Source organism: Ursus maritimus, unplaced genomic scaffold (assembly GCF_017311325.1).
Source record: "Ursus maritimus isolate PB19 unplaced genomic scaffold, ASM1731132v1 scaffold_14, whole genome shotgun sequence".
NCBI lineage: Eukaryota > Metazoa > Chordata > Mammalia > Carnivora > Ursidae > Ursus > Ursus maritimus.
Window position 1 is genome coordinate 54,358,626 of NW_024423786.1, and position 21,215 is coordinate 54,379,840.

General features: G+C 58.9%; 1 protein-coding gene across 1 annotated transcript in view; it reads left to right on the top strand.

Annotated features, from left to right (window-relative positions):
- The first annotated feature begins 9,848 nt into the window (after positions 1–9,848).
- Positions 9,849–21,215, top strand: part of SEMA6B (semaphorin 6B) — a 12,833-nt gene continuing 1,466 nt past the window's right edge. Inside the window, exons 1-17 of the mRNA XM_040629546.1 lie at positions 9,849–10,404; positions 11,338–11,487; positions 11,629–11,752; positions 13,385–13,445; positions 13,579–13,641; positions 14,042–14,143; positions 14,536–14,626; positions 15,121–15,240; positions 15,683–15,771; positions 17,244–17,461; positions 18,304–18,435; positions 18,660–18,809; positions 19,188–19,370; positions 19,457–19,603; positions 20,338–20,415; positions 20,514–20,572; positions 20,971–21,213. Coding sequence (XP_040485480.1) covers positions 11,367–11,487; positions 11,629–11,752; positions 13,385–13,445; positions 13,579–13,641; positions 14,042–14,143; positions 14,536–14,626; positions 15,121–15,240; positions 15,683–15,771; positions 17,244–17,461; positions 18,304–18,435; positions 18,660–18,809; positions 19,188–19,370; positions 19,457–19,603; positions 20,338–20,415; positions 20,514–20,572; positions 20,971–21,213 — 1,981 coding nt within the window. The 5' untranslated portion in view covers positions 9,849–10,404; positions 11,338–11,366. The remainder of the gene's footprint in view (positions 10,405–11,337; positions 11,488–11,628; positions 11,753–13,384; positions 13,446–13,578; positions 13,642–14,041; positions 14,144–14,535; positions 14,627–15,120; positions 15,241–15,682; positions 15,772–17,243; positions 17,462–18,303; positions 18,436–18,659; positions 18,810–19,187; positions 19,371–19,456; positions 19,604–20,337; positions 20,416–20,513; positions 20,573–20,970; positions 21,214–21,215) is intronic.

Sequence of the window (21,215 nt, forward strand, 5' to 3'; positions counted from 1 at the left end):
GTTTTTCTTACTCCGGAAAAAGGAATAACTTTGAGAAGCAGGAACTTGTGACCTCTGGCCCTGATCTCATTTGGAGCTTTGTGGTTTTTGCTCTTACTTCATGAGCTGACAGATATTTCATAAGTGTCTATCTACTAGGTGCTAGGTGCTGGGTACCCAGCAATGACCAAGGCACACCGGGTCCTGCCTTTGTTGAAGTCACAGCCAGGTGGGGCACGGATACCAACTAGGGAAATAACGTACATCAAGTATAATCAGTTTTCCCGAGGACAGTAATACCGGGCCATGTAGCTGAGGAGGACAGGGCTGTTCTAGCCGATGGTGTCAAAGAGCGTGCCTCTGAGGAAGTGGCATCTGAGCTGAGACCTGGAAAATGGGATTGAGCCAGTCATGTGGAGATCTGGAGGAAGAGCATTCCAGGAAGAGGGTATAGGCAGTACAAAGGTCCTGGGGCAGGACTCTGCCAGGTGCACTGGGTGCATTGGAGGCCTGTGTGGTTGGAGCAGAGTGAGTGAGGGGGAGAGACTGAAGGAGGGGCAGGTCTTACAGGGCCTTGGGGGCCTCAGAGGAAGACCTGGGCTTTTACCCCCAGTGAGGCTTGAACCCCAGAGGGCTGCGGGCCAAGGCTGCAGCACCTGACTCGGGACTCACAGCCCTCTTATGGCTGCTGTAGCAAGGGCCAGAGCTGAGAGACCAGGGGCGAGGCCTCCGTGCTGGTCCAGATGAGCGATGATGGGGGCCGGCCTAGCTGAGGCAGGAGAGGGGGAAAGAAGTTGGTGGATGGGGTAGATTTGGGACTTGCTTACAAAAGGATGTGGAGAGAAACAGGGCCCCTTTCTCTAAGGTGTGGGGAGTACTGTGGTTAAGAGTGTAGTGTCTAGACTCTATGTCCCGGGTTTGAGTCCCAGCTTGGCCATTTCCTAGCTGTACAAACTTGGGCTCTCACTCACCTACTCTGGGCCTGTTTCTTTAACCATAAAATGATAAGAACGCCTCCCACCTGCCCCACACAGGGCTTAGAACACAATAGATGCCCCTGAGTGTTTGCTGTCATTCCCCTTTGAAGGTCTGAGCCCCAGGCTCTGTGGAGAAATGAGGCACAGATTGGGGTAGCAAATTCCCTGAGGTCACCCAGAAAACAGGGGCCCCTGGCCCTCACTATTTTTTCTCTGTTGACACACAGTTCTCATGCCCCATCCCCCAGAGCCCACGTCACTCTGCCAACATCTCTGCCATTCCTGAGCCCTGACTCACCAGGACTTGTGGTCCACTCTGACCCCAAGGCTGTCCCCCAGGACCTATCTCCCCTCTTTGTCTTCTTCAAGTTCATTTGTCAGGTCTTCCGTTCCCAGCAACACTTAGCACAGCCCTGCCTGCTTCCCACCCAGCGTCTCTTAGTGGTGTCCCCTTGCAGAACTGCCCTTCTGGTCCCATCCCACTTGGGGATCCCTGTGGCCTCCCACACAGGGCCTCTGGGGGAGGGGCAGAGTGACTGGAGGAATCTGGGTGGAGGGATCAACCTGGGGGAGAGGAGGGCCTCCAGAATCCCAAGAAAGGAGGACCAGGTTCGCCATCTTTTTGGATCCCAAGGGCAAGAACCAGATCTCTTTGTCCTCCCTAAAGTGGAGCCCCCAGAACCAAACCTTACTCCCCTCTGTCCCCCAAAACTAGCCCCAAGAACAGGGCTCAGATCCTCTGCATTTCCTTCAAGGGCTGAGAACAGGGTCCGTCTGTCCCCAGGCCTACCCAGAATTCCCCCCTTGAGAATCTGTGGGTGTCCATCCCCCCCAGCCCCAGCTCCAGCCCCACTCTGGATTCCCCAAGAGCCCCCAGCCCCCTCGGGCGGCCCCCTCCCAGGCCCTCTAATTACCCACTGGGTATAAATGACACTTTAATTTTCTCAGAATGGTCGCCGCATCGCGGAGAAAGCAGCCCCCCCTTCCCCGTTCCTAATTACAAGTTGCTGCTTCCGACTTGCCTCCTGGCGGCCCAATTTCCAAACAGTGATTAAAATTAATTACCCAGAGCGCCCCCCCCTCGTCTGGGCCTGGAGCCCCGGGGGCCGGTCTGTGGCCCCCACTTGAAGTCCTGCCTCTTCCACCTGTTCTCCACCCTGGCTCCCCGAGTGGCCTGGGGACAGGATAGCCTCTCTCTGGGTCTCGCTTGCGTATCCGCCAACATGCATTTTGGCTGTTCGGCCTCATAGACAGATGGCGCCTCATGGGCTCTCGGCAAGAGGCAGCATAACCCAGCGGCCCGGGTTCGGATTCCAGCCACACCCTTCCGTGCTGTGTGACCTTGGCCGAGTGGCTTCACGTCTCTGGGCCTGTTTTCCCATCCGCAAAACGGAGATGGTGGTGCTGGTGTCTGTCTCCTTGGGCTGGGGTGGGCAGGAGATGAGTTCACATATATGAATTGTTGGGCCCAGCACGGGGCCCAGTGTCGGGGCTTCATGAAATCTCAGTGTAAATCCCTGCTCTGCCGGCCACTGCGGGCTGCATGCGGAAGGTGGCTCAGAAACTCGCGAGCACCCAGCATGGACTGAGTGTTTGCTGAGCGCCCCGCTCTGCACCAAGCCCTGGACATGCGTGACCCTGGCCACGGCGGACGCTCCGGCTGTGCTCGTGCACAGTGGGTGCTCAGAAAGTCTGCAGTAAACATCCCCGCAGCTCTTTTGCAAGTAGGGACTGTTCGTGGGACACTCGTCGGGCTGGTATTTGGGGAGAGCCCCGGTTTGCAGAGGAGGAAGCAGGAGGACGTGCTGCTGCAGCCCAGGCCGGAGAGGGAGAGGGATGAGTTCACCGGCATCCCGCAGACTTTGGAGGGCTAGGGGGCCTCTCTCCCCAGCCCCTCCGCGGCCAGGGCCCCAGGGACTCCCTCTGGCCGCTCTGCCAAGTTCCTAGACAGCCCCGGAGCCCGACTGGGCTGCCACAGGGGGCGACTGAGGCAGCTAGAGGAGGCAGCTGTAAGCAGAGCCGGTAACTAGACCTGGAAGGCGCAGGGGCCCGGCTGCTGGGCTGGGTTACTCGATCCCCCCGGGGACACCGGCCCCGGAGCTGGAATCCTGGGGCCGTCAGGCTGACAGCAGCTCCTTCTATGGAACTGGAACCGGCGTCCCGCCCCCATCCTGGCCATGGCAGATGGAGAAACAGGGGCTCCGAGCCTGGCCCACAGTCCCTGGGTCCCCTGCCCTGGCACAGTGGCCCAGAGAGGGTGAGCTGTCGACCCAAGGCTGCCCAGCGAGGCCATTTCACGTCACATGAACACCTGTGTACCGGGTCCTGGTGTGTGCCTTAATTTACAGACGAGAAAATTGAGGTACAGTGTCTGGTCTGGAGAAGGGGGAGAATCCCAGAGGTTCTCTCTCTCTCTCTCTCTCTCTCTCTCTCTCTCTCTCGGGCAGCTTCCCCCCACCCGCTGGGATCATCCCACTGCTCCGGGAACGTTTCCAGCCCCCAGGCCTTTGCCCTTGCGGAGCGCCCTTCCCTACATCTTCACTGCTGTTACCTCCTCAATCCCCAGGCCTCAGCTGGAATGTCCTTCCTCCAGGGGTCCCCCAACCCCGGACCTGAGCAGCCCCTTTGCCACCACCTGCCATTTTTACCATTATTTGGTAACCTGCATACCCTGCCATCTCCCCCGTGGAGTGGGGGCCCCACAAGGGCAGGGCTTTGCAACTGTCTCAGTCACTGCTGTGTCCCCGTGCCTGGAACAGTGCCTAGCACACAACTGGCACACAATAATTGCTCATCTAAGGAGTGAATGGATAACTCCCAGTGTAGGAGCCAGAGCTGGACACAGTCGCTCTCAGGTTGGTGAGGTTGGGTGGAGGTGAAGGAGGGTGGTGGCTGGGGGAGTCCAGGGACACAGAGGCTCAGCCAGGGCAGTCAAGGAAGGCTTCCTGGAGAAGGAAAACCCACATGTAGCTGATATAGGTGGTAAGCAGGAGTTGGCTGTGGGGCTTCAAGGAGCAAAAGCAAGCTGACTATGTCTGGGGGATTGGGGGGGGTCCTGGGGAGCAGCTGGGCCTTGAGAAGGCTGAAGACATCCCCCGGCAGAGGGGACAGCCTGAGCAAAGACCTGGATGTGGGACTGGTGAATTCTGGGCCTGCCTGGCAGGAGATGAGGGCAAGTGAAGGTTAAGGTCATCCCCAGGGTGGGAGGGTTTCCTAAATGTCAGCGCACAGAAATCAGCTCTTCCTTCTGTGGGTGCTAGGGAGCCATTGCTGGCCTTTGAGCGCGGTGTGGGCTGAGCTTGTGAAGATTGCCTGGGGGAGAGGGATCAGAGAGGAGGGTGGCATTGCCCTTCAAGCCCAAATTCTCAAAAGCTAGGAGGGAAATGCCCAGGCCCGAGGAGGGACCAAAACTCCATCCCCCAGGCTTTTAGCTTCTGGGAGCCTCTGAAAGCAAGAGGGATTTCAGATAGATCGAAAGTAGAACTTCCCTGCTAAGGCGGAGAGGAGGGGGGAATCATCCCCAGCTGCGGGCTTATTTCTGGAGCTGGGCTGTCGGCAGCAGTGGCCACTGGCCACGCATGGCTGTTGAATCACGTGTGGCTGCCCCGAATTGAAATATGCTCTAAAGGTAAAACACATACCAGATTCCGAAGATTAAATGCGAAAAACGGCATGCTGAAATGTCTCGTTACTCATTTTTACGTTGATTACTGGTGGAAATAACAGTATTTTGGATCAATTGGGTTAAATAAAACACATTATTAAAATGAATTTCCCCTTTTGAATGTGGCCGCCCGGAAATTGAAAAGGACACGTGTGGGCGTGGTTTTCTGTTGGACGGCGCTGGTCTGCGTTATGTCCTCCCAGCGGCAACGTTGTAGGCTTGGACTTGGAGTCAGCCGCTGCTTCTAGGTGGGGCAACCAAGGCCCACGCGGGGGAGGCAACCCTCGGAGGGCAGAGTCGGGATTTGAACCTGGGCCGGCCGATGCTGGAGACCCAGCCACTACCCTGGAGCTCTTCAGCTAACAGTGTTGTCCATCCAGCCTGCATTCTGGGCCTCAGTTTCCCCAACCCACCAATAAGATTAGACCCGCGGTTGGCCGGCCTGGCGCCCAGTGAATTGAGGTCCTCGGAAACTGTTTGATGGCCAGAAAGCCATCAAGGGAGGGGGGCAGGCAGCAGCTTCATGGGGGGATGGGTGTATAAACTCTGACACATGGGCGTGCGTGCACACGTGCAGCCGGCCCGCCATGGCTGGGCACACGTGTGTGCTGTGGTTGCTTCTATGGATACGTGTGAACACACAGAGGCCGTTACGCGCCATGGACGTTAGGGCCTGTGGACATGTGTGGCGGGGCCCACACCCCTGTGGATGTGGGCCAAGTGGAACCAGGGAGGAGGGCAGATCTGGACTTCACTCCTAATGCTGACACTTAGTTCAGTCACTTATTATAAGCCATTATTGAGCACCAGTGGTGTGCCAGATGCTGTGGGGACGTGTCGTTGACCAAGACACACCCCAGACTGCTGTCCCAGGGCTCGCTGTCCAGCAGGGCGGACGGGCTCTGAATAGGCTGATATGAGGGTGATTATTTTATTTGGGGGTACCCATGCACGAAGATTGTTGTGCACGCCGATCCCTACGAGATTTTACTAAGTGCAGGCTCTAGTTGGGGGGGGTCTGGGGGGGGCTTGGAGCTCTGCATTTCTTTTCTCTTTCTTTCTTTCTTTCTTTCTTTCTTTCTTTCTTTCTTTCTTCTTTCTTTCTTCTTTTTTAATTTTATTCATTTGAGAGAGTGAGAGAGCACAAGCAGGGGGTGAGGGAGAGGGAAAAGCACACCCCTCAATGAGCTGGGAGCCGACATGGGGCCGGACGTGGGGCTCGATCCCAGGACCTGGAGACCATGACCTGAGCCATCTGAGCCCCACGGGGATCTGCATTTCTAAGGGCTCCGAGTAAGGCTGAGGCTGCTGGTCTCAGGACCACATTCAGAGGAGCAAAAGGTCTAAATTGGACCCTTCGAGAGTGCGGTATCGGTGGGGAGAGGCATGGTGTGAATGGAAAGGGTAGAGGCTCCCGGAGTAGAGGGGTAGGGCTGGGGGGCTGCCTGTGAGGATGTGGCCTTGCCGCAGAGATCTGGAGCAAGGACAGATGCGTTATTACCCTTCCCTGGCGCCCTGCGGCAGGACCGCACCTGCCTCGCTGGGGGGCGCCCGTGTGGCTGGAGCAGAGCGGGCGAGAGGAAGATGGGGGGAGGGGAGGGCGGGGAGGTCTGGGGACAGTTCGCGAAGGGACTTGGGGGCAGCAGGGAGGAGGATTTCCCCCAGGGAGGTGGGAGCCCTGGAGGGCTGTGGTTAGAGGAGGGCCAACCTGACTCAACGGCTCAAACGCTCCCTCTGGTGGCCGCTGCGGGGAAGACGGACGGTGGGGGGGGGCGGCGATGTAGAAGGGAGCCTGGGACCAGGGTGGAGGGGACCGCGCGCGTCCGGGCGGGAGACGGTGGGTGCTGGCCAGGAACGGACCGGAAAGGAGGGAGGATTCTGGATAAACTTGAAGGCAACGCCCACAGGACTTGCTGGCATTGGGCGTGAGGGTGAGGGCATGAGGCTGGGGGGCAGGGTGTTGGGGGGCGCTGGGGGAGGACTCCCAGGCGGGACCTGCGCCATCAGCCGAAGCAGGGGCGACAGAGGAGGCGCCAGCCGGGGGTGGGGACCATCAGCTGCCAGTCAGGAGATCAGCTTGACCTGTACGTTCAGCGCCGTTCCGGTGAAAATCCCGACAGGGTTTATGTTGTATCTGTTGTTTGGAACTTAGCGGCTGATCCTAAAATGTATACTGACCTGCCGCGGGACAGGGGAGCCCGGACACCTTGACCTGAAGAGGTGCCAGGTGGGAGAAATTTTCCAGAAGGAAACTAGAGCCTATGTCAAAGTCACAGTAACTGAGGTGTGGGGAAGATGGGAAGACGGTCCAGGGGCCACCTGAGGACTCGAGAAGGTGAAGTAGGGTGGCTTTGAGGAATTTCCACCTCTGCCTCAGTCTTCTCATCTGTACAATGGGACCGGGTGCCAAGAGTTGGCGTGATGGTTGGGGTTCTGGCAGAGAGGTCTTGCCACAGCCTGAGGCCTCTTGGGGGGGGGGTGCTCTGTAGCTTTCTGACTGCATCTCCTGTGTGTCCCCAGGGCCGCAGGCAGGACACACGCCCTTCCACGGGCAGGCAAACGCGTGGGTGAAGGGATGCCCTCCACGCCGCGGGGCGCACAGGCTGGCCACGCGGCTCCCCCCATCTGGCCCTGGCGGGGGTTCCCGGTGGCCAGGTGCTCAGGCTTCATCTGGGCGGGCGCCGGGTGGCTGCTGGCAGAAGCGCCTCGAGTTTCATGGAGAGAAGCAGATGGTCTTGGGGGGATGGGGGAGGTGCCGAGGCCTCCAGTAACCCCAGGTCAGGGGGTAAACTGAGGCCAGGTGCAGTGAGTCGACCCCAGAGTGGCCCGGACTCCCCCAAAAAAGCATGTGGGGTTCAGTTCAGTTTCACAGCACCCGCCTGTTGGGTGCATTTGCGGATTAAATGAGTTAATTTAAGTTTTTACAGTGCCTGGCACATAGTAAGTGCTTGGTGTTTGCTACCTTTATTTTTTATTGGGCTCCCACTGTATGCAGGGCCCTGTGCTGGGTGCTGGGGACACAGTGGTGGCCAAGACCCTATCCTGCCCTCTCAGGAGTCTCACTGTCCAGCGGGGGAAAGACAGACAGCCAGGCAGTTAGAAGGTAGGGTGCTCAGGGAGCTCATGGGGGACACACAGGCACGTGGGAGTCTGGAGGAAGCCCATCTGGGCTGATCTGGGAAGGCTTCCTGCAGGAGGTGTCTGAGCAGAACAAGTTTACCAGGTTACTGGGAGCAGGAGGAAGGTGTGCCAGGCAGAGGAAACAGCATGCGCAGATGTCCAGAGATGGAAGTGGAGGAGAGGAGCTGGGACTTCATTTTGAGGGCACTGGGGAGCCATAGAAGGGTTTAGGGCAGAAGTTCTCAGCTGGGGCTGATTTTGCCCCTCTCCCCCCCGTGACACTGGATAAATGTCTGGGGAATCTGTGGTTGTCACACTGGGGGTTCTCCTGGCATCAGGTGGGGGGACCAGGGATGCTGCTTGACCCCCCCCCCCCAGAGAGAATAGTTGCCCTGAATGTTGATAGTGGCAAAGGGAAGAGACTCTGGTTTAAAGCAGGGGAAAAACAGGTGAGATTTGAGTTCTAGAAAGATTCCTTTGCTACCTTGGGAGGATACCGAAGGGGCAGGACTGGAGGCTGGGAGACCAGGCAGGAGGAGGTGGGGGCTGGGCTACAGGGCACTCAGAGGACAGGTAGGGGACAGGAGGTCAACACCCCATTCTTAGGCTAGGGGATGCTGGGGCTGTCCTTAAGTCGAGGAGCTGGTAGGAGAAACAGGTCCGGACAAGAAAAGCCCAGTGTGGATCCCAGGGGTCCTTGGATGGATCTGTGGGGCTGGGGTCAGGTGGACAGAGAGGGCAAATGGACTCCTTCCCAGGCTCCAGTTGCTGCGTCACAGAGTCAAGAAAACCAGAAGAAAAAGTCAGCCATGAGGTCCCATCCATGCACTTGGGTATTAAGTTACTGCTAGCCTGTCTGGGTTGAGGGTTGAGGGAATGGGCTGGGTGATCATTGATCTTCGTTATGGCCACTGGGGTGCTCAACCCCTAGGAGCAAAATCCTGGAGCCAGAGAGCCCTGGGTTCCACCCAGCTGCCACATCCTCTCTGGTGGGACCATAGCCCCCAAATCAGACCCTCAGTTTTCACATCTGCAGAATGGGCTGACTGTTACACCACTCCCACTACAGCCAGCGGGGGGCTCTGTGAAGTAATTCCTGGAAACCACCCAGCCCCCACTTCTGGTACGTTCTGTGGCAACAGCAACAGCAGGAATCATAGTGATTAGCATTTATTGAGCACCTGCGCCGCGCCAGGTGCTGTGCTAATACCTGCCACAGCTAGGAGATCCATACTGTTCCCATGCCCATTTTACAGATGAGGAAACTGAGGCCCAGGGCCAGACCGTGTCCAGGGTCACACAGCATGTAAATGGCAGAGTTGGGCTTTGAACCCTTGCAGCCTGGCTCTGGAGCCCTGCATGGCCACTGAATGGAAGCCTTGTTTGGAAGGTTCTGATAAAACATGGAATAGAATGTACAGGGCATCACCTCACACCCATTAGAATGGCAACTATCAAGAAACCAGAAAAGAACACATGTTAGCAAGGAAGGGCTGCTGGCGGGAATGTGAGGTGGGGGCAGTTCCTCAGAGAAGTGAAACATAGAATCACCATGTGATCCTTGGTCTACACCCAAAAGAATTGAAAGCAGGGTCTCAAAGAGATGTTTGCAAACCCAAGTTCCTAGCAGCCTTATTCACAATAGCCAAGAGGTGGAAGCAACCCGCGTTTCCATCGACAGGTAGACGGATAAGCGCAGTGCAGTCCATCCCCAAGCTGGAACAGAGTCCAGTCTTAGAAAGGAAGAACATCCTGACACCTGCCACGACATGGAGGGACCCTGAGGACGCTGTGCTCGGTGAGAGGAGCCAGACCCAGAAGGACACATCCCACAGGACCCCACTCCCAGGAGGTCCCCAGAGGAGTCCCGTCCACACAGACAGAGAGGAGATGGTGGGAGCCAGGGCTGGGGCAGGGGGTGGGGAGTCCGTGCTTCCTGGGGACAGAGTCTCCGTGTGGGGAGACGGAACGTTCTGGAGACGGAGGGTGGGTATGGTTGCAGTACAGTGTGAGTGCTCAACTGAGCTGTGCACTTAAAAATGGTTAAGATGGTAAATTTAACACAATATAAAAAGAAAAATGTTTAAAAAAAAGAAAAAAAAAGGACAGCGCTCCTGAGAGGCCAGGATGACCCAGGCAGGTGTTGTTGGGGGAGAAGGCTGGGGGGGAGGGCAGCAGCAGGCTGGAGGCCATGTTGGGGGCCTTGACTGCTCTGCAGTGGCTGGGACCTAGATTGGGGTCACTGGGAGCCATGAGAGGCTGTGGAGTAGGGGAGGAGCCAGGGAAGGAAGCTCTTAAGGAAGTAGAGGCATGTCCCGCAAACACGTGGGATCCGGGCATCCTCTGAGTCACAAACCCTGGAAGTCCAGGGTCATAGAGAGGAAGCTCTTCTGGTCCACGCAAGGCCTTCCTGTTTTTTGGCCCTGAATCCTCAGAGGCAGGCACTCCAGGGCCAAAGTTCCCGTACCACCTTCACCTCCAGGGGTTCAGAATCTGGAGCTCTGAGGCCAGGACAGGGCGTGGAGATGTCCCTGCTGTTCAGACGGGGAAACTGAGGCACGGGGCTTGCCTGAGGCTTCCCGGAAGGACGAGGCTGCAGGTTTCTCTCAGCACCTCCAGACGGCACCCCTGCTGGTAGGGGTGTGGAGGGCTGGGTTCCAGAGGGTGAGTTCTGCTCACACTTCCACTAACCGGTCATCATCCGGTAGGAGTCTCCATGCTGCACACCGGGCAGGTGCTTCAAATTACCTTGAACGGGGGGCGGGAAGCAAGCTCCCCTGAGAGGTAGCGAGGTGCCTGTCACTGACGTGTTCAAGCAGAGGCCAGAAAGACTGGACTTGGGAAGGAAGTCAGACACACCGGGGCCCCTCTGAGGTCCCCGGCCAGCAACATTCTACGATTCTAAAGGATAGCAGTTCCCAGATTGTGGTTTCTAAATTCTAAGACACTGAAAATTTTTTTTGAGCCTTTCACTTTAAGATTGTTGTGGGTTGTTTTTTTTTTAAGATTTGATATATTTATTAATTTATTTGATAGAGTGAGCAAGTGGGGGGGAGGAGCAGAGGGTGAGGGACAAGCAGACACCGCGCTGAGCAAGGAGGCCCACGCCGGGCTCTATCTCACCACACTGAAATCACGATCTGAGTGGAAATCAAGAGTCAGTTGCTTAACTGACTGAGCCACCCAGGTGCCCCAGGATTGTTGTGTTTTAATTGTAAGAATTCCTGAATATATGTTTTGAGATTGAATTACTTAAGTACGGGTTGTTAAGTGTTCTGTCTGTCGTTATCGTGACTGTTTTTTAATTACTTAATATCATTTCATTTAAAAGTCATTTAAATATTGTCATTATTAGCTTTTTGTTAGAAACCATTTCCGGAGCTCTCACTACGATGTGGTCAGAAAGTCTTTCTGATAATTAAATAAGCGCCGGCATTACTATTATTGCCGTGGTTGGTGGTGTGTTTTATTATTACCCCAATGGGGAGTGTCTTTGGTGCTCGAAGGGCCAGGCCACTGCGGCTCGCAGGCGCCATCTCTCGGCGGAGGGCGGGACTGCAGGCCCCGCAGCTCACCAACCAGGCCCCTCGCCCGCAGGTCTCACTTCTCGTCGCCCCGACCTCGCCATGCGGACCCCGCGAGCGCCCCCTCCTCGCCCGGCCCCACTGCTCCTACTGCTGCTACTGGGGAGAGCCAACGGCCTCTTCCCCGAGGAGCCACCGCCACTCAGCGTGGCCCCCAGGGACTGTGAGTGGGGGTCCTGGGGGAGCAGGGGTCCAGAGGAAGGGTCTTGGGTCCCAGCTGGGTCTGCTGTCCACTTCCCTCAAGGGCTCACCAGGCCAGGCTCACCCCAGCCCTGGATCACAGCCCTCCCCAACCCTCCCCCAGACCTGAACCACTACCCTGTGTTCGTGGGCAGCGGGCCAGGACGCCTGACCCCTGCAGAGGGTGCTGACGACCTCAACATCCAGCGAGTCCTGCGTGTCAACAGGACCCTATTCATCGGGGACAGGTATGAGGGGTTGTTTGGCAGAGTGTAGGGTGAGGTGTGGGGAGCAGGTAGCAGCATTTGGGGGAGGTTTGCTTGATGGGCCGTATTGTTTGGCTGGAGTACAGTTTGGCATCTTTGGGGTGGGACTTTAGAAAGGGTGCTGACTGAATTCCACCGGTGGTTACAGCCCGGAGTCTGCTATGGTGTGTTTGCAGGTGGTTACAGCTTTTTGGTTAGAATTCCCTGGTTTCTACAGAGGTTGCTGATGTGGGGCTCCAGCGCTTCTCTGAGAAGATGACACTTGAGTTGAGACCTGGGTGATAAGGAGCCAGCCATGGGGACATTTCGGGGGAGAGGGAGAAATCTGGACAGGGAGCACAATCTATGCAAAGGTCCTGGGGCAGGATCTGGCCTGGGGTGTTGGAAGAACATTGAGGAGGCCCGATTGGCTGGAGCAGAGTGGGTCACGGGGAGAGAGGGGGGAGGGGAGGGCAGAGAGGGGACAGGGAGGTCATGCAGGGCCTTGTGGGCCTCAGGGAGGACTTGGGCTTTTCCCCCAGTGAGGTGGGAGCCCTGGAGGGCTTTGGGCAGAGGAGGGTGGGACCTGGCTCAGGTGCTCATGGGTACCCTCTGGTGGCTGCTGCGGGAAGGACAGAACGAGGGCAGGAGCAGGGTGACCAAGGCAACGGCGACTGCCCTGGTTCAGGGTGAGCTAGGATGCTGGTCCCGGAGTGCATGAGCCGTGGGTAAATTCTTGGTAGACATTAAAGGCAGAGCTGACAATATTGGCTGATGTGGGGGAGGCAAGGAGAAGTGGCAAGTTGAGGGTGGCTCCCAAGTTGTGACCTTCATCCCTGGAAGGACAGGGTGGCCTCGGCTGAGATGAGCAACAAGGCAGGACAGGTGTAGGGGACAGTCGGGTGCGGCGTGGCTGAGCTGAGTGTGAGACACCAGGGAGCCCCCCCCCAAAGAGACCTCCAGGATCAGCCAGACCCCAAGTCTAGAGCTCAGGGGAGGCCTGGGCTGGAAACAGGACTGTGGGTGTCATCCTGCCATAGACCAGGGGTGGGGGAATGGGGGGAGTGGATGAGGCTGCCCAGGAGGGGAGCGGGTGGGGAGGCCCAAGGACCCAGTCTGGGCACTGGAGGAGGGATGGGAGACGGAGGGGGCCGGAGGGGTGGGAGGGGAGTGACGTCCCTGGGGAGTTCCCAGGAGAAGGGGGGCGAGGGTTGGGGGGGAGAGTCAGTCAGACACTGCACGAGGGGGAGGAGGACAGAGAAGTGACTGCTGGACTCCACACGAGGTCGCCAGTGACCTTGACCTGCAGTTCGCGGGGGGAGCCTGGGAGCTCTGAGAGGTGGTGGGAGGGGCACCGGACAGTTCGTCATGCTGGGACTAGGCCCCTAGAGCCATGGGGTGTGTAAGCGTGAGGTGGCGTGTCAAGGTGGATGGGGCCCTAGAACCTGCGGGTCTTTTTCGGGCCCGGGGAGGCGTGCGATGGCACGCTGGAGCACGCGGCATGTTCCGTGGTGCAGGCGCGGCTGAGGCATAGCGCGCCCCTGCGTGTTACGTGCGGGACACGACTGCTGCTGCCAGGAGGGGGGGGGCGGGGGCGGGAGGCTCCCATCCTCACTAGCTGCACCTCTCCCCCAGGGACAACCTGTACCGGGTGGAGCTGGAGCCCCCCACGACCACGGAGCTGCGGTACCAGCGGGTGAGGAGGGGGCCCAGGTGGGAGGGGTGGGGGCAGCACTTGAGGCTCCTGCCAGGGGGCCCTGACACGGTGCCGGGGAGCAAGAATTGGGCGGCAGGGGTCCCGCTCCCCTCACCACTCCCTCTGCTCTCAGAAACTGACCTGGCGCTCCAACCCCAGTGACATCAACGTGTGTCGGATGAAGGGCAAGCAGGAGGTGAGTGGGCCCCGGCCACGCCTCCGGCCACGCCCCAATCCGGCCCAGCCCGGGGCAGATGTCCCTGGGTCTCCGTCCCCCGCCAGAACCCTCGCGTTGCCGTGGCTACGCCCAGAGCCTGGCCACGCCCCCGGGTGGTCCTCAGGCATGGCCACGCCCACAGCCTTGGTCTTGCCGGAACGCCATCCCTTCCGTGACCGTCGATGCAAAGTATTCCTACGCGGTGGCGGGTTCCTCAGTCCCCTGGAAGATCCAGTCCCATTTCAGCCCCTGATGTGGTCCCAGCCCTGGCCACGCCCACACCCCGGCCCCACTCTGCAGCCCACCCCGCCCCCTACACTGGCCACGCCCACCCCGTGGCCACGCCCACCATTGCTTTTGTCTTCCCGCCCCACCACAGGGCGAGTGTCGAAATTTTGTAAAGGTGCTGCTTCTTCGGGACGAATCCACGCTCTTTGTGTGCGGTTCCAATGCCTTCAACCCCGTGTGTGCCAACTACAGCGTGAGTCCCCGCCTTTCACAGCCCTGCCTGCCCCAGGGCCAACCTCCTGGTCTTGGCTCACCTGCCCTCTGCTGGCCAAGCCCTTTCCCCAGGCCACGTCACCTCTTACGGGAAGCCTTACTGGATATGCCCTCCTCGAGAGGAGGCTTCAAAAGGAGATCCCAGAAGCCATAGTTATTTAAGCTACAAGCCAGTTATAGGATTAACTGGAACTGACTCTTAGACCCGTTCGCAGATCAGTAAACTAAGCCCTAGAGAGCTTCAATGACTGACCAAAGCCATGGTCGCCACAGTGACCACAGCATCCAAGGTGGAGGCAGGATTCCTCAGGGGTGGGGGGGCTGCCAGGTGTGGCCAGGAGCTCTGTCACTCAGGCCCCGTCCCCCCTGCAGATGGACACACTGCAGCCCCTCGGGGACAACATCAGCGGCATGGCCCGTTGCCCGTATGATCCCAAACACGCCAACGTTGCCCTCTTCTCCGGTGAGTGCCCCCAGCTCTGACCATCTGATGGGGCCCAGCCCCGACCCATGTGGCGTTTTCCACTCTTGGAGTTGGGTTAGTGTGAAGGTGGCTGTGATGCAGGTAGAGTCTCGGCTACGGTCAGCGCTCAGCCATGGTCAGCGCTCAGCCATGGTCAGCACTCAGCCAAGGTCAGGGCTCAGCCATGGTCAGCGCTCAGCCAAGGTCAGGGCTCAGCCATGGTCAGCACTCAGCCAAGGTCAGGGCTCAGCCATGGTCAGCGCTCAGCCATGGTCAGCGCTCAGCCATGGTCAGCACTCAGCCAAGGTCAGGGCTCAGCTGGGGGAGCTGAGATCCACCTGGTCTCGGGCTTAGGTGGCGTCAGGGCTCAGTGTAGGGACAGGAGCTCCTTGGGCTCTGGGCTCAGTCTTGGAAGATCAAGTTTTGACTCACCCCGCCCCTGGCCTCTGTGATGTAACTTCTCACCTGCTTCTCCCCAACTCACGCCCATCCAGAAGGGATGCTCTTCACCGCCACGGTGACCGACTTCCTAGCCATCGATGCTGTCATCTACCGCAGCCTGGGGGACCGGCCCACTCTGCGAACCGTGAAACACGACTCCAAGTGGTTCAAAGGTGGGGCAGGCATTCATCAAATCCCCCCACCAGAATAAGAGCCCCAGAGGAGACAGGGAGGGGGCTCCCATCTCATCTTTGGAACCTACTGACCTCATTGAAGATGAAGCTAGAGGAAGGATTTCAGTCGGATCTAAAGTAGAACTTGCTGGAAATGGGTGGTTTAGAAGCCTGGAATGGAACTACAAGAGGTGTATAGCGGGAACTTAGCTCTTCAACAAAGATAGCTGATATTGCTGTTTGTGGAGGGTAGACAGTGCTTTTAGGATTCTGACACCCAACACCCACCCCCAAAATCTTTGAGTCTGTTTTATTTTGCCTGGGTAATTGGCCAGTGTCCCCCCTCCACTGTAAAAGCATTCACCAAGCTGATGTGTTCACAGCCCCCAGAAACTCTGTTTCTCATGTCAGGGACTGGGTTCTGCCCCCTCCTTTCCTACAGAGCCCTACTTTGTCCACGCGGTGGAGTGGGGCAGCCACGTCTATTTCTTCTTCCGGGAGATCGCGATGGAGTTTAACTACCTGGAGAAGGTGAGGTCCTGTCTCTCCCACTCCTGGTAGTGGGGCGTGGAGCTGAGAGACTCTGGTCGTGGGAAGTGGGGAGTAGAGGTGAATCTCCACCAGGGGCAAGAGTTGCCACCCTCCACCTCTTATCCTCAAGACCCTCCACTCCAGCCAGGACCAGGCCCCTGAGGCTGGAAGACGTTTATGGAGCGGCCTTGGTGCACACAGCCCTGGCTGAGGTTCATGGGTTTGAAGGCCAGTAACACCTCGGGTTCCAGGCCTGGTGTCGTTGCTATTCGCCTGTCCACCCACCCATCTCTCAACCATTTATCCGTCCTTCATTCACTGTGCATCCCTCTGTCCACTCACCCTCGCACTCAGCCACCTTCTCACTTACCCATCTCTGTAGCCCGCCCACAATTCCGTCCACTCACGTATCATCTATCCATTTACCCGTCTGCCCACCCATCGACTCAACGATCACCCATCCATCCATCCACCCATCTGCTCATCTACTCGACGTCCCACTCTCTTCCTTACTCACCCATTTATGCAGCCACCTGAGCGTTCATTCATATCCCTGACCAGCCACTTATCTGTCCTATTCATTAGCTCCTTCATCTCCTCCTCTATCTGTCCACCCTTCCGTATATCCAATTGTCTAGCCGCCCCCCCGTAACTTACTCATCCATGCTATTCAACGTTCCGTCTCCCCACGCGTCCGCTCATCCGTCTCCCCACGCGTCCGCTCATCCATCTACTCACGGAACTACTCACCCATTGGTCTGTCCTGATGTTCTTCTTCGTCTGCCCGTCCATCTATTCCTCCTCCATGCGACCACCCAGTTATCCACTTACCCATCCACCCATCCGTGCACCCGCCCATCCGTGCACCCGCCCATCGGTGCACCCGCACACCCCTTCATCACCCGTCTGTCCGTTCATCCATACACACATCCTTCTACCCATCCATCATCTCCTTTATTATTTTTCTCATTATCCACCATGGTCTCTTTCAAATTGTTCTTCCATCCACCCATCTACCCATCCATCCATCCATCCATCCAGGAATCCATCCATCCAGGCAGCCGGACAGTTACGTGCACAATCTTCCATTTACTACTAGTGTGACCTTGGGCCAGTCACTTCTCTTTCTCTGGTCCTCAGTTTCCCCATCTGTACAATGGGGATATCGTCCCCTCTTTTGTAGAGTCTGGGAGCAGTGTAGGAGATGATGAGGATTATGTGCCTGATACACCGTGAGCGATCCGCAAACACGCGAGATTCGGATTGGGATGGCCATGCTTGCGAGGACCGTCACTGACATCCCCACGTTTCCACTGGGGAATGCGGTGCTGAGAGGAGGATGGTGACTGTCTGGGGTCACACAGTGAGCCAGGGACAGACTCCTCCATCCCGGCCTGGGTGATGGCCAGTGCGGCCTGAGGGCAGCCTCCTGGACATGGGGCTCAGGCCCCCATTTGTCTGCTGTCGCACAGGTGGTGGTGTCCCGCGTGGCCCGGGTGTGCAAGAATGACCTGGGAGGCTCCCCCCGGGTGCTGGAGAAGCAGTGGACGTCCTTCCTGAAGGCGCGGCTCAACTGCTCCGTGCCTGGGGACTCCCACTTCTACTTCAATGTGCTGCAGGCCGTCACGGGTGTGGTTAGCCTGGGGGGCCGGCCCGTGGTCCTGGCTGTTTTCTCCACTCCCAGCAACAGGTCAGAGGGCCCCGAGGGGAGCAAACTGGGGCACTGGGGGGACAGGAGCGGAGCGCTCCACATTCATCATATATTCCCTGGGTCCTGGGCTGGGCCAGATTGGATTCCCGAGCGGCATCAGCCCCAGGCTGGGGTGGGACAAAGCCAGATACAGACCCTCCATGGCCCTTTGATCAGAAGTGGGCAGATGGGGGATGTCCTCATCCTCTGCCTTTAGAGGAGGGGGTCAGGGAGGGCTTCCTGGAGGAGGGGACATTGGAATGCCACCAATGGGTGTGAGATGGCAGGAGAGGGAAGAGCATTCCAAGTTGGAGGAATAGCACGTGCAGAGGCCCTGAGGCTGCAGTGAGTTTGGTATGTTTAAACAATAGGGAGGAGGCCCCCCCACCCCCGTGGCTGGAGAGGAGGGGGCAAGGGGGAGAGTAGAGGATATGAGGGCAGAGAGGTGACGAGCCACTGGGAGGAGCCTGGACTGTATCCTGAGAGCTCTGGGGAGCCATGGGAGAATGAGGAGCAGAAGAGAGACAAGGTCAGATGTGCATTTTCGGAGAGCCCCCTGGGGCATGGGTTGAAAGGGGCCAAGAGTGGCATCTGGGAGACTGGATGTCCAGGCAAGTGACAACGGGTGGCCATGGAGGGACATGGGTGGCCATGGAGGAGCTGACCTGTGGTCCGGTCTGAGCCCTAATGAGGAAGCAGAGTGACTGGACTGGGTAGGTGGCATCTGTGACCCAGGGGAGGGAACATCTGACGGCTTTACTGGGACAAAGACTCTCCGGCGTGCTTGTCCAAGGCAGTGCCCTCCACCAGGCTCACCGCTGCCTTTCACCTAACCCCCCCAGCATCCCCGGCTCGGCTGTCTGCGCCTTTGACATGACTCAGGTGGCCGCTGTGTTTGAAGGCCGCTTCCGTGAGCAGAAGTCCCCTGAGTCCATCTGGACGCCCGTGCCGGAGGATCAGGTGCCGCGGCCCCGGTGAGAGCCCCCTCGCTCCTGAAACAGGTGCCCAGGTGGGGTCCAGACCCTAGGACAAAGGGCTGGGACTTCCAGGTGGTTATCTGTTGCTGAGTTCAGCTGTACCCATTACACAGACGCAGAAAACTGAGGCCCTTTGGCAGGGCAGCAGGTCCCCTGGCAAATCAGAACCCCTGTGTAGGGATGTCCGAGTCCACCCTGACCACCGCTTCCTCCCCACCTAGCCCCGGGTGCTGTGCGGCTCCCGGCATGCAGTACAATGCCTCCAGCGCCTTCCCGGACGAGATCCTCAACTTTGTCAAGACCCACCCCCTGATGGACGAAGCGGTGCCCTCTCTGGGCCACGCGCCCTGGATCGTGCGAACTCTAATGCGGTCAGTCCCATGCGTGGCTGGGTCCCGGCGGGGCAGTGGGTGGTGATGAGAGCCCAGGCCGGGGGTGGTGGGTGGGGAGGAAGAATGGGGCCCCCTGTGGGCATGAGGGCAAAGAGGAGAGCGGTCCTGCTACAACCAGGCCCTCCGGACAGCTGAGCATGCAGTGACCCAGGGCCGCGCGGTGGGGACGGGGGGAGAGAGGTGAAAGGGGAGACGCGCCCAGGCTGGAGCCCAGCTTGGGGGTCTGTCTCTCTGTGATGTGCACCCATGTTCCCATGCCCACATCCACTGTGCCTGGCATGGGTGCTGTCTCTGCAGGTGCCCAGGGCACCACAGGGGCTATGGGACCAGCCTAACCCCTGCCCACCCTGGCCCCAGGCACCAGCTGACGCGAGTGGCTGTGGATGTGGGCGCTGGTCCCTGGGGCAACCACACCGTTGTCTTCCTGGGTTCCGAGGTGGGCACCGTCCTCAAGTTCCTCATCTGGCCCAATGCCAGCACCTCGGGCACCACGGGGCCCAGTGTCTTCCTGGAGGAGTTTGAGACCTACCGGCCAGACAGGTGAAGTGGGCGGAGGTCCGGAGGTGGGACCGGTGGGTGGGGAGATGGGGCTCCCCCTCGAGTCTTACCAATCTGCACCCCCGCAGGTGTGGACGGTCGGGCGGCGGCGAGGCAGGGCAGCGGCTCTTGAGCCTGGAGCTGGACACAGCCTCAGGTGGCCTGCTGGCAGCCTTCCCCCGCTGTGTGGTCCGCGTGCCTGTGGCCCGCTGCCAGCAGTACTCAGGGTGCATGAAGTGAGTGCCCCCGGGGGCAGGCGGTGGAGGTGAGGGGGAGGCAAGGGGAAATGAGCATGGGAAGCCAGGGGAACCAAGTGCAAGACCAGGGCCCAACAGCATTCTGACTCACTGAACAATGAGCTGATGAGCCACGCAGGGGACACAGCCCCTGCAAAGGCCCTGGGGCAGGATCGGGCCTTTTATGTTGGAAGAACCTCAAGGAGGCCCAACTGGCTGGAGCAGAGTGAGCGAGGGGGAGAGAGGGAATAGGGGAGCACCGGGAGGGGAATGGGGCAGTCCTGCGGGGGCCGGGTCTTGTGGGCCATGGAGAAGACTTGGGCTTTCAAAGGTGGGAGCCCTGGAGGGCTGTGGACAGAGGAAGGTGTGAGATCTGATTAATCTTTAAGAGCAGCAGGAGCGAAAGCTGGGGTCAGGAAGACAGCTGTCCTCCTGCCTTTAAAGTGGGGGCAAGATCAGATGTAACGTCCTGGTGCGCCCCCAGGCTCAGCTGAGCCCTCAACAAGGAGAAATCCTTCCTGGAGCCTGCCCTCACGGCAGTAATGACACCTTGACTCCAGGCCCCGCTCTGCCACTCGGGCACAAGTGAACTGTCCTGAGCCCTATCTATAAAGTGGGGGACTAAGTAGCCCCTAGCTCAAAAATTTGTCACAAGGACTCTGGGAACTGACAGTCAGAGGTGCCTCGTAAGGGACCGTGGTTGATGGACCCACTGGGTCACTTGTCTGCTCTAGGAACTGTATTGGCAGTCAGGACCCGTACTGCGGGTGGGCCCCTGATGGTTCCTGCATCTTCCTCAGTCCCGGCACAAGGTACTGGGGGAGACGGTGTGGGGGAGCGTGTCTGGTCCACCTGATGCTCAGGCTGTGAGAGAGAGGTTTCTGCTGACTGCCTTTCTTACCCCTATTAGAGGCGCCTTTGAGCAGGACGTGTCCGGGGCAAGCACCGCAGGCTTAGGGGACTGTACAGGTAAGCGGAGTGCGGGACGGCAGGGGGCTGGGCACCACCAGGGTTCTCCTAGTGCCCTTTGATGCCCAGGCCCAGAAAGACGGAGGTGGCCTCAGTTAGGGCATTGGAGGGGCAGGGGTTCCACTTCCAGGAGGGGTGGCAAGGGAGAGACAGAGAGAGGCCCAGAGACAGGCCACGAAGCAGACAGACAGACTCGGGAGAGGACACACAGACACCAGCAGAGAGATGCCAAGAGACAGGCAGACAGGCTCTGAAAGGGACCCAGAGACACCAGGAGGCAGACGGACAGACGGACAGACACACTCGGAGAGGACCGGCGCACAGCCGGAGGGGCCGCGGCGGCGGGAGGCGGGCCCGGGCCGTCCCCGCCGCCCCTCTCACGTGGCGCTCCCGGCCAGGACTCCTGCGGGCCAGCCTGGCAGAGGAGCGCGCCGGGCTGGTGTCGGTGAACCTGCTGGTGACGTCGTCGGTGGCGGCCTTCGTGGTAGGCGCCGTGGTGTCCGGCTTCAGCGTGGGCTGGTACGTGGGCCTCCGCGAGCGGCGCGAGCTGGCGCGCCGCAAGGACAAGGAGGCCATCCTGGCCCACGGCGGCGGCGAGGCCGTGCTGAGCGTGAGCCGGCTGGGCGAGCGACGGGCGGCCGGC